General features: G+C 37.2%; 1 protein-coding gene across 1 annotated transcript in view; it reads left to right on the top strand.

The window, feature by feature from the left end:
• Positions 1–15,886, top strand: part of OTOGL (otogelin like) — a 137,022-nt gene that overhangs the window by 108,869 nt on the left and 12,267 nt on the right. Inside the window, exons 43-51 of the mRNA XM_053895292.1 lie at positions 584–798; positions 4,114–4,255; positions 5,962–6,147; positions 8,219–8,431; positions 8,869–8,973; positions 10,051–10,158; positions 11,946–12,047; positions 12,551–12,655; positions 12,741–12,781. Of these exons, the coding sequence (XP_053751267.1) occupies positions 584–798; positions 4,114–4,255; positions 5,962–6,147; positions 8,219–8,431; positions 8,869–8,973; positions 10,051–10,158; positions 11,946–12,047; positions 12,551–12,655; positions 12,741–12,781 (1,217 nt within the window). The remainder of the gene's footprint in view (positions 1–583; positions 799–4,113; positions 4,256–5,961; positions 6,148–8,218; positions 8,432–8,868; positions 8,974–10,050; positions 10,159–11,945; positions 12,048–12,550; positions 12,656–12,740; positions 12,782–15,886) is intronic.

Raw genomic sequence — 15,886 nt, 5'->3', positions numbered from 1 at the left:
AATGTATCCATGTGTCTAAGTGACTGCCTGACCTGACTGGCTTATTACTTGCAATAGTGTTAATGCGAGGGACTAAGAATTACCTTTATGCCAATCATAGCTCTCTCCTGCAGTGGTGATGGGGCAGGGATACTTCCTGAAAGGTAAAATTTAATGTTTACAGGAAGGGTTTTCCTGGGAGAATGGATGTCTGGGAGGCAAACACCCACTATTCTAAGGAATATCTTGGCAAGCTTAAGAGCTAGTTCTTAAATTAGGAAGTAGTGGTAATAGTAGTGGAAGAGTGTGGGAGCAGAGTCAATCTCCTCTTTCTTCATTTTCTGTCATTTTTTTCACATGTCTTGACTTCCAGGATTGTGGTTTCTTTCTTATCTGGTTAAGACAACTCTATACTGTTTTATCAAAGAACCAGATACATAATTTAAAAATCCATCAACATTAAAGTTAAAGGATATACATTTGGCACCTCGTTCAGTAAATAATTTATTCATTTCAAATCAATTATTAAAATGATTTATTTCTGCTGCCTACATTTGGTTGAAGTGGAAAAAATTTTCCTTTCAAATGTCACATATCTTTCTAGGAATTTGCAATGAGGATCCAGATGATGATCTAAGGATGCAAAATGGCACAATTATTACAAACATGGAAGACATAGAATTATTTATCGAGAGCTGGGAAATTGAGAAATCATTTGAAGTAACAACAAGAAGACCCGTTAGGAATTGTACTGAGCATGATTGCAGTCGCTGCATTGAGTTATTGAACAGAAGGGTTTTCATTCCATGCCATAATAAAGTAAGTTAAGGGCAACCATAGATAAGAACTATCATGTTAGACATACTGAGAGTAACGCCAATAAATTCCTGTTCTTGCCATGATGTTCTTCTAGTGAGAAGAGTTTAGCCCCAAACCTTCTGTCAGTATGCTTTGGAATTCAGAATCATTTACTTTTATAGACTTAAAGAGATAAGAAGAATAATTATCTTTCATTCTCCTGTTTTTTTAGAATTCTATCGACAGATTCCAAGAAAAATGAAATTATGTCCTACAAATAAATGCCTCTAGGAGAAAGAAATCAATGTCACTTGATAACCCAATAGAGAAACCAAGACAGTGAGGATATTATCAATTCTCTATGATCGTAGCCTCTTAGGTGTATACGTGTAATAGAACCTGTCATATATTCAATTTAATTATTCTTTGTCTCTAACTTTCTGACTTCATGTGACTAGTAGATATTTTAAATAATCTGTATCATTAAAAAAAAGATCCATTGTTAGGGACAAATACAGCACTTCGTAAATCATTTAATGAAAAGTTTGTGAGCATCCAGCACCTACAAGGCTTTCTGCTGAACTCCTGTGATCCAAAGATGAGCAAGACTGTCCCTTGTCCTCAGGAGGTCTGGTGGGAAAGCAAGCTTGTAAACAGGTATCTGACAATAGACAGTCTGGAGGGACATAGGAGCCCAGGTTTGGAGGAGACTGCTCGTAGTTTTAGATGTTTGATTTACTTAGAAGGATAAATTTGCCAGGAGAGAAGAGGGAGGAAGGGACACCTAGGCAGATATGTATAACAGTATGTATAACAGCAAGTTTTGTGTAAAAGGCCATGCTAGGAAGGCATTGAAATAGTTGAGTGTAAGACATATGGAGGAAAAGAGCCTGGGAAAGAGGATGAGGGAACTGTCAAGGCAGGAAGGAATTCACTGTGTGGCACCTTCCATGCCAGACCGTGGAGTGTAGACTCCATAGTCCTCAGCCTGCCCCATGAGTTCCCTCAGGGAAAGGCAAAGGATGTGAAGTCATGGGCTTTGCTTTTTTTTTTTTTTTAAGTTTATTTATTTCTTTTTGAGAGAGAGAGAGGGAGAGAGAGAGAGAAGACTGGAGGGTCAGAGAGAGAGGAGGCTCTGTCAGTGCAGAGCCAGATGTGGGGGGTCAAACTCAGGAGCCATGAGATCGTGACCTGAGCCGAAAACCAAGAAACAGTGCTTAACCCACTAAGCCACCCAGGCGTCCCATGGCTGAAGATAGGTTTTAATTATTTACATTTTTTTTTGAAAAGCAGACGTATAAAAATGAAAAAAATAACAAACACGTTAAAACTCACTGCATTGTCATTTTAAAGCATAATGATTTTCAAAAAAATTGCATTTTTGATGGAGAAGTTAGAAGGCTGATTAAATCAGGAACTTTCCAGCTTAACTATTAAAGGCTTAGTGAGGCAACACAGGGTGCCATTTAGTCTATCATAGCCAGATCACAGGTACAGATCTCTTCCCAGTGAATCAGATGGCAAAAGAAAGGAATGCTGGTAATTTGGTTTTCCCACTTGTAAGCTTCATCTTCATTTGAAAACCTCCACAAAGCAGGCAGATGATCTGCCTGGATTCTATCATTCTACCTAAAACCCTTCAGCGTCTCTCACTCATATGTAAAGTACATGCCAAGCAACCTTCCTATCAAGACTTATGGGTCCTCTACCCTCTGGCCCACCTATTTCTCTAGCTTCCTCTTGTGCTACACTCTCCTGTCTCCTTTCAACTCTTTGAACATTCCAAGATTTTTCCTGCCAGTGGGCTTTTAAGCTTCTAGTTTTTCTAGCTGGAACACTTGCGTCCTCTGATTCATTTTAGCATGGTGATGCCTTGAATCTATTCAAAGACCTTTTTTAGCTAAGAGATCCACAGGCAGAGAATAGGCCTGTGTTATTGACCTTTATACTCATGCATAGCACCATGCCTGATATATAGTTAGGTGTTCAGTAAATTATGAAAGCATGCATAAGTGAGTATATATGAATGGGAGATACAGGAGAATCAGCTTTTGTGGGTTAAGCAGAAATATATATAATTTTTTACTTCGGATGAATTATGTCATATGGAATTTCAAAACAAAAATACCCAGAAAAAGCTTAGAAACATAATTCTGGAGCTCAGAGGAGGTAAGTTGAGGCCAGAGATCAGGTCTGGGGAGTCATTTGCATATGGATTTTTAAATATAACAATAAGTAGTGTGCAATGTGCCAGTGTCTGCTCTGTATATTTACCATATATTAGCTCACAGCTAGGAAAAGATTTAAATGCCCACAATTGGTGGTATGAGTCCAGGAAGAACATTTGTAGCTAGCGGACGTGTCCATTGAGGATGGAATCTAGAGAAGCACTCAGAATATAAGGCAGCAGAGGAGCCGACAATAAACAGGTAAATAGGCAATAGAACGAAGTACACTCCAAGTCCAAGGAGAGGGTTTTAAGAAGGAAACTATCAGTGTTCCCTGGATTTGGCAGTGGGGATACTCTTGACCACAGCAAGTATTCCATACAAATTAAAGTGGTTGGAAACCAAGGAGATTCCGTAAAGAAGACTAAAAGAATGTAGAATCTTGGTTTTTTTATAGATATGGACCTTGAAGAAGAAATGATGAGAGGGGAAGAATATTTAGTATTTTTATCCGGCTCTTTGAACTGTATCAGAATTTAGGATGTGTGTGCGGATGTTTAGTATGTTTGCTGAATGAAAGAGCAGAGAGAAAAATTGGAATAAATGGTGTTACAAGTTAAATTATTTAGATTTCAGGCATTTCTAGATCAAAATGAAACCATCTATAGAAACAAATGTGTCTCTAAATTGAGGCAAGTCAAACTATATAAATTATTCAATGTTCAATATTACTACCTTTTTTGAGAAGCATTTAAAACCTCATTTAATAGTAAGGCCATGTATCATTATGGAATGCTTTAGGAGCTTCCGGTTTTATCTGTCATGGATTCAAGTCCTATGTAATATATGGAAAGGACAATTGTAACCCAAAGTATAATATCAGAAATAGATTGCGCTAGGTACACATGCTTTGTTTCTCTTTTATCTTTATAAGATAGATTTATGTAGATTAGTGCAGGCAATATTTATCTTATCCAGAATGTGTTTAAAAATATTATACCATCAGAGGTGACGTATGGTATTATGAAATTTGGAATCTCAGGTCAAGGAAGAGCCATAGTAAATACTAACTTGACACCCTTTTATTCTCTGAATAGCTTTAGTGTAACTTAGGCCCTTCAGAGAAATAAAACAACAGAACTTATCTCAAGACAAAATGTATCTCTAGGTTTCACCGCAGAACTTTTGTGAAAAGATGTGGATCAATTACACCTATTTCTGGAACTATGAATGTGATGCACTTTCAGCGTATGTGGCTCTGTGCAACAGGTTCGACATCTGTATTCACTGGAGAACACCAGATTACTGCTGTAAGTAGTACATTTCAAATAATATTTCTAACCATCAAAAAGCATTCCATATTTTTTGCATTCACTTCTTTCTCTTTTCATTTTTCACCACAAAATAATTTCATAAGAATAAAATGCCTGTCAATGTAACCTAGAAGTTAGATGTCAGCTTTCCCACATAGGCAACTTCTATTTTCATCATGATCTACACCTATGGTCGGCCTCAGTTGTCCCAGAAGAAAACCTAGTCCACAAAATATTAGCTAGCAAAATCAGTGGAAGTGTGGAAGAAATCACAGGGAATGGAAAAAAGATTTGAATTCTGTATCCCAGAGCACATTTTGTTGGTTTCAATTCCACCTGCCTCATTTGCCCAGCTTGTTCCCAAGCTTGTGAAGAGGATGCATGATTTTCTGTCCCCTTTTCCTCCTTTCCTGATACTGTATCCACTTTCTGGAAACTAATCTTTCTGGCTTTCTTTGATCCATATCTAGGTTCAATCTTTTTCCAAATACGTGTTTGTGTATCTTTCTTCTTTTGTATGTATTCTTTGCTCATTTTTATCTTTTTTAATGAATATAATTTATTGTCAAATTGGCTCACATACAACACCCAGTGCTCATCCAACAAGTGCCCTCCTCAATGCCCATCACCCATTTTTCCTCCCCTCTACCCCCGCATCCACCCTTAGTTTGTTCTCTGTGTTTAATAGTTGGCCCATTTTTATCTATAGGGCCCATGCTTTCTCATTAAGTTGTAAGGCTTTTCATAAAAAGTTTATTCAACCTATCATCAGTCCTGGGCACATTTTACAGAAAACAATGTTAATTTCATTTACAAAATAGCAATTAAATAGATTAAGCGGTAAAATATGGTCAAAATGAATGTCAGTGAAATGTTCCAAGATAACATAAAAGTTTTCATTTTCCCTAGAGGAAAAAATAAAATACATAGAGAAAGAATAATATATCCCAAACACCGGTTACATGACGTTGTTTCAGATATAAAGCAGCTCCTGGTGTGCCTTGCTATCTCTTACCTCTCCTTGCTCCCAGAGGTAATCACTATTCAAGAGTGGGGTAGCTTGATTCATGGGAAATGTATGGCATCTCTAACTTTAATAGACACTGTCAAATTGTTCCCCACTGAGATTTTATCAATTTATATCCCCACCAGCTACATGTTCATTTTTTAAAAGTATGATTTTTTAAGATCACTGAAAATCAAAAGAGTTTTCTCAAACATAATTTAGAAACTGCTCAGCAATGGTAGTTTCTTGTGACAGTGAAGGATTGAACCTAACCACACAGCATTTTTCTTTTTTATGGCTTGGTTGAGTTATATATTCAGAGCATATTTCTGTGCTTATCCTGAGTAGACTGTTGTATATCCTCACTACACACAGAAGTAACTTCATACTGGTTGAATCTATATTTATCCCAACCAGATCTGGGCTGCCTATTGGTCATATTATTTGCTACAAATCAGATGAGCTTTTCCAACTGTAACATAACATAATACTAGCTGGACATCTGGAAGATGCTCAAAAATACCTACTGTTTGTTTTGTTTCTAGTTTTGGGTTACATCATAAATGAAAAATGAACTTTGAAGAGACTGAAATGGGCAAAATTAATTTTCCAAAAGAAATCTGACATTTCTTCCTTTTCCTATAATTCAAATAGGTGACTTTTTTCATTAGCAAATTTTGTCCTCTGTTATTCATAGCTCTGAATTGCCCAGAGGGGAAGGAGTATCAACCCTGTGTGAGGACTTGTGAAGCAAGAACATGTTTGAACAGATGGTTCTATGGACACTCTCCATGTTTGAATTTAAGAGAAGATTGTGTATGCAAAAATGGAACCATTCTTCACAGGCCAGATTCAACTCAGTGCATTCCAGAGAAAGAATGTGGTAAGCAGCAGAGTGCAAAGTGAGTTCTTAGGGACCTGGCAAATAAATGAAACTTATTTAGATCTCGAGAAGATGTGCTGAGAAAGAGTGAACAAAGGTCACAGAGGTGTTGGAAGGGAAACCAGTTCGTTTGTAATTTGATTTTAATATAATGATTGATTTCAAGTTAAGTGACCCAAGTTAGAAATTTTGTTCAGGGGTGCCTGGGTGGCTAAGTCAGTTGAGCGTCCAACTTCACTCAGGTCAGGATCTCACAGTTTGTGGGTTCGATCCCCCCATCAGGCTCTGTGCTGACAGCTCAGAGCCTGGAATCCGCTTCAGATTCTGCATCTCCCTCTTTCTGTCCCTCCCCCGCTCACACTCTGTCTTTCTCTCTCACTCTCAAAAATAAATAAACATTAAAAAATTAAGAAAAAAGAAGCTTTGTTCATAATATAGGGGTTTTTTTTTGTTTGTTTGTTCCAAGATTTTATTTAAATTCCAGTTAGTTAACATACAGTGCAATATCAGGTGTAAAATTTAGTGATTCAACACATACAACACCTGGTGCTCACCACAAGTGCTCTCCTTAATCCCCATCAAGTTTTTAATCCACCCCCCCATGGTGGTGATGTGTTTCAATCTCTACCTATGCCTGTAATAACTTAGCAAGAGTATGGCAAATTAAGAATTAAGAACATAGGCTGTGCACTGATCTCAAATTCCAATTATTTCACGTAATAATGATTCAGTTTTACCTCTTTGAGCCTAAGTTACACATCTGTAAAATGGGAAAAATAAAAGCACTTATTCCCTAAGGCTAGTGTGGGGATCCATAAAATAATACGAAGTATTTTGCAACAGTACCTAGAGAAAAATAACCACTTGAGAGATGTCGGATAGTGTTATTATCTGGGAGAAAACATTTAATTTTTCTACTTTCATTTTCAAACCACTTGATTCTGACTCATCATCTCCATTGTGGTTGCAGATGAAAATAGTCCAAAATTGAGAAAATTGCAGTACTGTACTTTTTCAGTCATAGGGCTTATCACTGTGGTTAGAAGAAAAGAGAATTAGCTAATAATGAAAGAAAATGGGCAAGTAGAAGTGAAAGGCACATATAGTTCTAGAAAGTTTGTGTTTGTCATTGAGAAGAGTATTTGTAGAAGACTGAGAATAAACAGGAGTGCTTATGTTTGTTTTTAGGGACCTGTGAGGTTGGTTTGATAGTAAAGAGAATAATATAAGAGAAGTTCATTTGAGGTTGGGGATATGTTGGTCACTAATCATCTCTATTATTATTATTATCATTATTATTATTATTATTTTAATGTTTATTTATTTTTGAAAGAGAGACAGAGTGCAAGCTGGGGAGGAGCAGGGAGAGGGAGACACAGAATCTGAAGCAGGCTCCAGGCTCTAAGCTGTCAGCAGAGCCTGACCAGGGCTCGAACTCACGAACCATGAGATCATTACCTGAGTTGAAGTTGGTTGCTCAAGTGACTGAACCACCCAGGCTCTCCTCATCTCTATTATTTTTAAAAGAACTATTAGATGGCCATAGTTTTCATTAAGTAAAACTTCAATAATAAAACTATAAGAGTCACTAAATAATTAGCTACTTCCCACATTTAGATTTTAAAGCTGACATGTTTTGCATTTTCATTTGACAAAAATGATGTGTGGTAAGGCCTTTTTTTCTTTCTAATACCACTCAGTTTTAACAGTTAATATTTTAAAACTAACTTAAATTTATTTTTCTGAGTTTTTTCAAGCTAAATAAGTTGTATTAGCAGACAAAATGAATAAGAAATAAACAAATGATCCTATTTATTGAAGAAGACAGGCAAATTTACAGGTAGTTGTAGGAAGGAAAAATATTTTTGCAGACTACATTGCAAATTTCATTAGAGAAAAATGTAAGCTAGTAGCTGATGAAAAGGGGAATCTAAGAAAGGATAAATATGGGACATGTTATCTATGTTGCTGAACCAACTCATGGTCTGAAATTAAAACAATAAATGCATCACAGCTTCATTTATTTTAGTGGCCGGGTGATGAGTGATATAACATTGTTCCTCTTTTTAAGCATGTACTGATAGTGAAGACCAGCCTCACACTGCTGGGGAAGTTTGGAATGGGGGCATTGACGAATGTGCCCTGTACAAATGTTTGGAGAATGGAAGTATTATTCCCATAGAACCTGACTGTGATGAAGAGCCCTCGCCAACTTGTGAACGAGAAGCTGAAGTTGTCCTGGGCATCATTGATAAGTGGACCTGCTGTTCAAAGGAAGTTTGCGGTGTGTATGTGGGCCAAAGCCTTACAGTTAATGCCACAAAATTTGTTGATACCATTTGTGAAAAAGTAAGATGTGCCTAATGCTTGGTATAAAAGAAAGTAAAGGTTGAGGTAAAAACAGAAATATTGCCATAAATATTGTTTATATTCTCTCAAAGCAAGTTTTATCTCATTCGTGTTTTTGCCGATTTTGCAAATACACACACAAAACTCTGGCTATTAACAATTAATAATATTCAATAATATGTGACAAGAGAACGTTTCTGGGAATCTTTGACTTGTGACAGTCGAGGGTGAAAGACCATAATAAATAAACCTTCGATTGGCAACCTTTTCACATATGACCCATTTGTGAGCTGAATGTGTTTAATTGCAGCATAAAGCACAGATTTTAGTTATATTCATGAATATTTTAACGCTTCTGTTTCTTATTTCCAGGTTGTGACATGACCTTATGTGAAACTGCCATTCCAACATGTACGGATAGTCAAAAATTGGTTGTTGGCCATAGTCCTCTTTCTTGTTGCCCACAGTATCAATGTGGTGAGTTATTAACTAGGAGCATTAAGAGTCAGGTTTATTGTTTGCTCAGAATAGTGGATTAGATTCTCACTCTCTGTGTCTACAAGAAAATGATTGGTTATAAAATATTGTGGAGTTGTCTTGCTAAAGATAGTTCTTTTTTAACCTGCAATTTCTTTATAAATACATATGTAGATATTTTGTTTATATATTATATTAATACATCTATTTAGATAATTAACTCAATGTAAAAATCTTAATCTTAGCAGAAATATATAGGAAATAGCAGGTGTGATATTGTGATTTATAATAAGAGATATAGATCTGGTCTTCCACCCCCTTCTCACCACAGAGCTCCTAATCCTTGGCTTTTCCAAAGTGAGGAGAACTAGGAAGTGTCTTTTGTTATGTTAATGAGTTAATGATTTCCCCTTGCCAGGGGAATCAATGAGGTGATTGGAGGTTGGAACTTTCAGTCCCACCCCATGATCTCCAAGGAGGGGAAAGGGGCTGGAGGTTTGATGAGATCTTCAATGGCCAAAAATTTAACCAATCAGGTTTATGTAATAAGGTCTCCATAAAAAACCCCAAGGAGGATGAGGTTTAGAGAACTTCCAGGATAGTGAACACAAGGAAATTCGGGGCCTGGTGTGTTCTGAGAGGGCACAAGAACTCCCAACCCTTTCCCTATACCTTGCCCTATGCATATCTTCCATCTGTTTATTCCTGAGTTATTTTCTTTTATAATAAATTGGTGATCTAGTAAGTGCAATGTTTCTCTGAGTTCTGCTAGCTGTTCTAGTAAATTAATCAAACTCAAGGAAGAAGATGTGGGAACCTCTGATTTATAGCCAGTCAGCCAGCAGTATGGGCTATACAAGGTGGGCTTGTAACTAGTGTTTATAGATAGAATTGAGTTGAATTGTAGGACACCCAGCTGGTGTCTGGAGAATTACTTGGTGCTGTATGGGAATCCTCCCCTACCAACCACACACTGAGTTAGCAGGATACAGATACATTCAAAGAGAAGTAAACCATGCTACTTTATCTAATCATTTCACTCTATACAAATTTTCAAATATCTTTGTGTTTTTGCAGAATGTGACCCATTGAAATGCCCCAGTATTTCAATTCCAGAATGCAGAGAAGATCAATTCATGATTCAAGTTCAACAGGAAGAGCCTTGCTGTTTTTCTCCTCTCTGTGGTAAGTGTTCTATAAGATAACTTTTTGGAACAAAGGGAGGGAAAATCTTTTATTTGATGTGAATTTTATGGGACTCATGGTAACCAATATTCTGCTAATATACTGATAGAAACTCAACTGAATAAGAACATTTGAAAAGAAAGTACAGCATTTTAAATGACTCTTGACAATTATTACGGTTAGCTCTATGTTCACTTAACATATATATGGACTCGGGGCGCCTGGGTGGCTCAGTCAGTTGAGCGTCCAACTTCAGCTCAGGTCATGATCTTGTGGTCTGTGAGTTCGAGCCTTGCATCGGGCTCTGTGCTGACAGCTCAGAACCTGGAGTCTGCTTCGGATTCTGTGTCTCCCTCTCTCTCTGCCCCTCCCTTGCTCATGCTCTGTCTCTCTCTCTCTCTGTCAAAAATAAACATTAGTTTTTTTTTAAAAACATATATATGGACTATATATACCAGTCAAAACACGCTCAAGGCAATATAATTAAGTATTTTTTTTCTTTAATAAGGCTAGCACCAATTGTTTTTGGAGAAAAATTTAGCCTTGGCTTTTCTTGAAGAACCAACTAAAATAATGGACTCTGCCAAGCCATTATAGAACCTCTTTAAAATTTCATTTTATATAGGGGCGCCTGGGTGGCTCAGTCAGTTAAGCATCTGACTTTGGCTCAGGTCATGATCTCGTGGTTCATGAGTTCGGGCCCCGCGTCAGGCTCTGTGCTGACAGCTCAGAGCCTGGGGCCTACTATTCTGTGTCTCCTTCTCTCTCTGCCCCCTCCTTGCTCATGCTCTGTCCTCTCTGTCTCTCAAAAATAAATAAACATTAAGCAAATTTTTAAAAAATTCATTTTATATAAAATGTGTGATATATGTGTGAGCATGATGATGCTGGAAGAGAATGGTAGAGATGAAAGGTGTCCAGGAAAAGACTGTCTATGAAGCTATATATTCCATCTGATGAAATGGACATTGAAAACTAAAAAGTTCTCTGTTTTTCATTGCAAGTGGATTATCATATCTAAGACTGGTGATTAACGTAGGCTTCAGATGTACCTATGGAAATCAAAACACATCTCTTTCTACCAGTTAAGTTTCTTTGAGTGCAAGTGGCAAAAGGGATTGATTCCAGCTAGCTTAACACAACCAATTAGTGGAAGGCTTGGGAATCAAGATTTTGTAGGAGCAAGATGAAGCAGACCACGCCCTGGGAAGGAAAGAAATCAGCTATTGTAGGTGGCAGTCACTAATGACTGACTCAGCAACATCCATTTCCTGCCCTGGTGTGTCTCTATTTATGATTCAAATGCCATAGAGAGAGATTCACAGAGGCCTGCTGAGGGTCAGGCACCTTTATGAAGAGTCACTCCAAGACTGTGGGTGGGGCATTTCCTCAAGGTCATTCAGAGAATTGTAATCAAAGTTGGGAAAGGGATACTGAACAACCCCAAAGAACACATGCCTACTATATTATCCATCCATCCGTAAACTAGAGTAATCAAGGGTAGTGAATTCAGAAAACTTAAGTAAATAAATCAATGACATTTTGATCCTAGAAAAAAGAAAGTTGCTCCAGAAATCTTAATGCTTTTCTCGCTGTGCTTGGAAAGCATAAAGCAATATACTTAGTATTGTTGTTTTTATGACCAAATGAGGAAATCTGTCTGTTAAAGACTTGTTTTCCCTGTTTCCTATTTTATTGAACATGATGGTTTATATGTGTGTCATAATGTGAATTAATCACTTGTTTTTAGCTCAGCTGTGACTTCTGACCTTTTGTTTTACCTTTAGTTTGTGAATCTTGCACTGAACCTATTCCACTATGTACTGATGGGGAGTTTCTCACTGTGGATCTTAATACTACACATTTCTGTTGTCCTCAGTATTACTGTGGTAAGTATATCTTAACTAATTTAAAATGTTTAGATGTGTCCAATATTTAAGAAGCCTCATGAATCTTAGTTGTGCTGTTATATCACACCTTCATTGAATTCTAGCATATAAAATATATATTAAATGTATGCAATGTTTTTATATATCTAAGAGCTCTTCTTGGATAATATCATTACCTCCCCAAAATAGATTACTATGACTTTTTTCATCATCCTACAAAGACCAGCTTTCCAGGTGATTCCATACCTTCTCCACTTCCTTTCTCTTCTTGCACACCTAGTGTTTCTCAGGGCCCTTCACCTGATGAGCTGGTCCTGGTTATACTCCTGTTTTCATGCATTCCATGCTCACCAATACATGGCCAATGAGTGGTGGGAGAGGTAGCAGTGGGAAGATAGGAATCTGTGCCCTATATCAGCAATGGCTGTGAACTAAATGGTAGCTGGTGAGGACGCGCTTTTACAAGAGGCTAATCTTCATCCACGTCATTTTTTTCTGTTTAGTTTGTGACCCAAATCTTTGTCCTACACCACTACTCAACTGTGCAGAAGATATGAACCTTGTAAAAGAAAATGTATCTGGTCAATGTTGTCCAACATGGCATTGCGGTAACTAATTTTCATACTTCAAAGTTTTATTACAGTACAGTAATGTGTTCTGATCAATATAAATATGTTGATTTTTGCCTTTTAGAATGTAGCTGTGGAAACCTTGTTATGCCAGCTTGTGAAGTGGTAAGAACACACATTTTGATTGAACTGTCATATTATGTAAATTAGTTTAATTCTTGCTTTATCCCCCTTATTTCTGAGTTGTCAGAGTTAATGAAATTATCCTTATTAAATGATACTGAAGTAGATTAAAGTAACATGTGCTGGTATCAGGGAGCAGTGAACCTTTTTTATTTATTTGAGATAAGAAAATGCAATACATTATTTTTTTCATTGGTGACTGAATCTATTAGTCTTATGCCTATTTGACTTCACTGGTCTGAAAATAAAGCAAAACATTGGAAAAAAAGATTACCTCCATATTGAGAGGTGTCCCTAGTGATTCTTCAAGAAATTGTGCCAAAGATGCATCTGTTGTGGAGGAAGAGGGGATATAAACATGTAACTGTACCTTCTTAAGAGTTATATGAACATTTTGTAAATAAGGAAATTGAGGTCCAGAGAGAGTAAATGACTGACTGAGATCTTCAGGACTCAAACCAAGGGTTGTTTTATGTGTGTGTCTTGTGTATTCCTTTATTCTTTCTACTTTGCCATAACTCTTTCATTTCTATTAAAAACTACAGCGAAGACATAAGTTTAAATAACAAAAGCAAGTTGAAACTGCCTTGTTTTTATTCCTGTGTTGGACTTTTTTTAGTCGTACTTCACTTTCCTCATCTGCAATATAAAAGTAATAACAAGCGTCCAGCTCTTGGTTTCAGGTCAGGTCATGATCTCACGATTTGTGAGTTCGAGCCCCACTTTCGGCTCTGCACTGACCGTGTGGAGTCTGCTAGGAATTCTGTCTCTCTCTGTCCCTCCCCCCTGTCTTCGTCCCTTAAAATAAATAAATAAACTTAAAAAAATAAACATAATAACAATACCTATATCAGATGAATGAAATAAGTTAATATATATTAAATATTTAGATAGTACTTGACACATAGAAAGAGCACAATAAGTATTAGCTATAATTATTATTACAAAATTAATACAATATATCATGGAGAACTTTCCAGGGAAGTTCACTATCAAGAAAAATTTGGAAGAAAGTGACAGGTTAGAATAATGGATGAAAGGAATTGAACTATTCCACATAGACGCTAGGATGAACATGAATAAACACACCAAAAGGTGAGGTAAGATACGTAGGCTAAAAGGTAATGATGACTCTTGCCTTGAGAAAAAGCTAACTGGAGGTAGAGCAAGGAACAATGGGAGATGAAGAACTATACAACTTGGTGTATTGAGGTTGGCTTTAAGGATGAGATGGAAGAATGTAGATGTTATTTATTTATTTTTTCTTTGCAGTTCTTCATTCAACTAACATTTGTTGAAAACCACTTTGTGTGGTGATGGGACCAGACACTTGAAATAGCACAGCCCTATTCTGAGGAACTCACTGCACATTTAATATGATAGGAGAGAAAGAGGGTCCTGCACAGGATGGATATTATGATGAAAATTGAGTGTTTGAGTTAATTTTGCTCTTCCTGTGTAGCAGGATAAGGACAGTAAAACATTAGAGGGAAGTAGATCAGCCAGAGACTGTTACAGCCATTCATGAATGAGAACCTTGGGTATAGCAAGATCTGTATAGAGGGACTAGGGAGAGGTTGAATTTAGGAGGATAAAAAATAGGACCCTGGCCCTTTGTAACATGTGTGTAGGGGTGGGTGGGGGGGGGGGGGGAAACGGAGAGAGAGCGAGCGAGAGAGAGAGAGAGCTAGAAACAGAGACACACACATACATGGACACACACAGAGAAATATCTACAAAATCTTTAAGGTTACAAGGCTTGCACATCAAAAGTCCAAGAGTCCTGGGTCCTTGGGTAAACACTGATCACCAAAGAAGCAGCTAAGTAGAGACCCTGTGGTTTCACCTCTACCCAGCCTCATTCAGAGCTCTCCTGCTGGCCTGGAAGAGGTAATAAAGCATCTTGAGACATTTCAATAACTTCAAACACAAGATAAATCTAACCCTCATCCTATGGGATTTTGTGCCTACTGTGTTCTGGGTCTTTTGAAGTGTTTTTGGGGAGAAGCCTGTATGTTTATTCTTTAAACTTGTTCTGGTTGTTACCTTAACTCTGGGCGTGTTGTGTATGCCTGTGTGTATGTGCCCCTTTAACACCTGTCTTAGCCTGACCACCAACTCACCAACCACTTTACTGTCCATCCCTCTCTGTCCTGTTTTTTGTTGTTGTTGTTTGTTTGTTTCTTCTTGTGGGTTTCTACCATTCTCCACTTACCTTTTCTCTGTGTTCTTCTCCATCTCCAATATTTAGGCTAGATGCTGGCCTATCTAGCTTTTTTTCCAGCTCAACTTTCAATGTCTGAATATTAATTATGAATCAAAATTTCACATTACTCAATACTCCAAGCATCTGTTGAGTGCCTGCTATTTTATATATTAGCACTGTGCTAGGCACACAGAACATATGCAGTAGCTGCAATATTCTTGAACATCCTACATGAATATATGTAACCACATGCATGATATAGTTTTAACATTCATGATTCTATACAAGCATTGACCTGACCCATTGTTCTTGAGTACCTACTCTGAATAGTTGCTAAACATTTGTTTCAGTGTCTAAGATGGTATATTATTTTAAATCACATCAGCTTATTCACATACACAACAAATGTATCTCAACCTAAAGAGTTTATGGTAGGCCTTTGCAGTATTTCTGTTTTTAAATAGCAACTTTATTGAAATATAGTTCACACACCACACAATTCAGCCATTTAAAGTATATGGTTCCGTGGTTTTTATTATGTTCATAGAATTCTGCCACCATCAACAAAATCAACTTTAGAACAATTTTATTAACCCCCAGAGAAACTCTGCACCTGTCAGCACTCACCCCTTATTTCCTCCAAACTTCCCAGCCCTAGGAATCTGTTCTAGCTCTAAAGATTTTCCTATCTTGAATATTTCATATAAGTGGAATCCTATAATATGTGGTTTTGTGATTCCTTTCACTTAGCATAATGTTTTCAAGGTTCATCTGTGTTGCAGTATGTGTCCACACTTCATTCCTTTTTACTGTTAAATAATATTCCATTGTTTGAATATGTCTAGATGTTTATCCAAATAAAGGTATACAGTGGCCAATAG

The sequence above is a fragment of the Panthera pardus genome, unplaced genomic scaffold (genome assembly GCF_024362965.1).
Source record: "Panthera pardus isolate Hobbes unplaced genomic scaffold, ASM2436296v1 HiC_scaffold_6, whole genome shotgun sequence".
Taxonomy (NCBI): domain Eukaryota; kingdom Metazoa; phylum Chordata; class Mammalia; order Carnivora; family Felidae; genus Panthera; species Panthera pardus.
The sequence above is the reverse complement of the archived record's forward strand: the minus strand, read 5'-3'. Positions and strand labels throughout refer to the sequence as shown.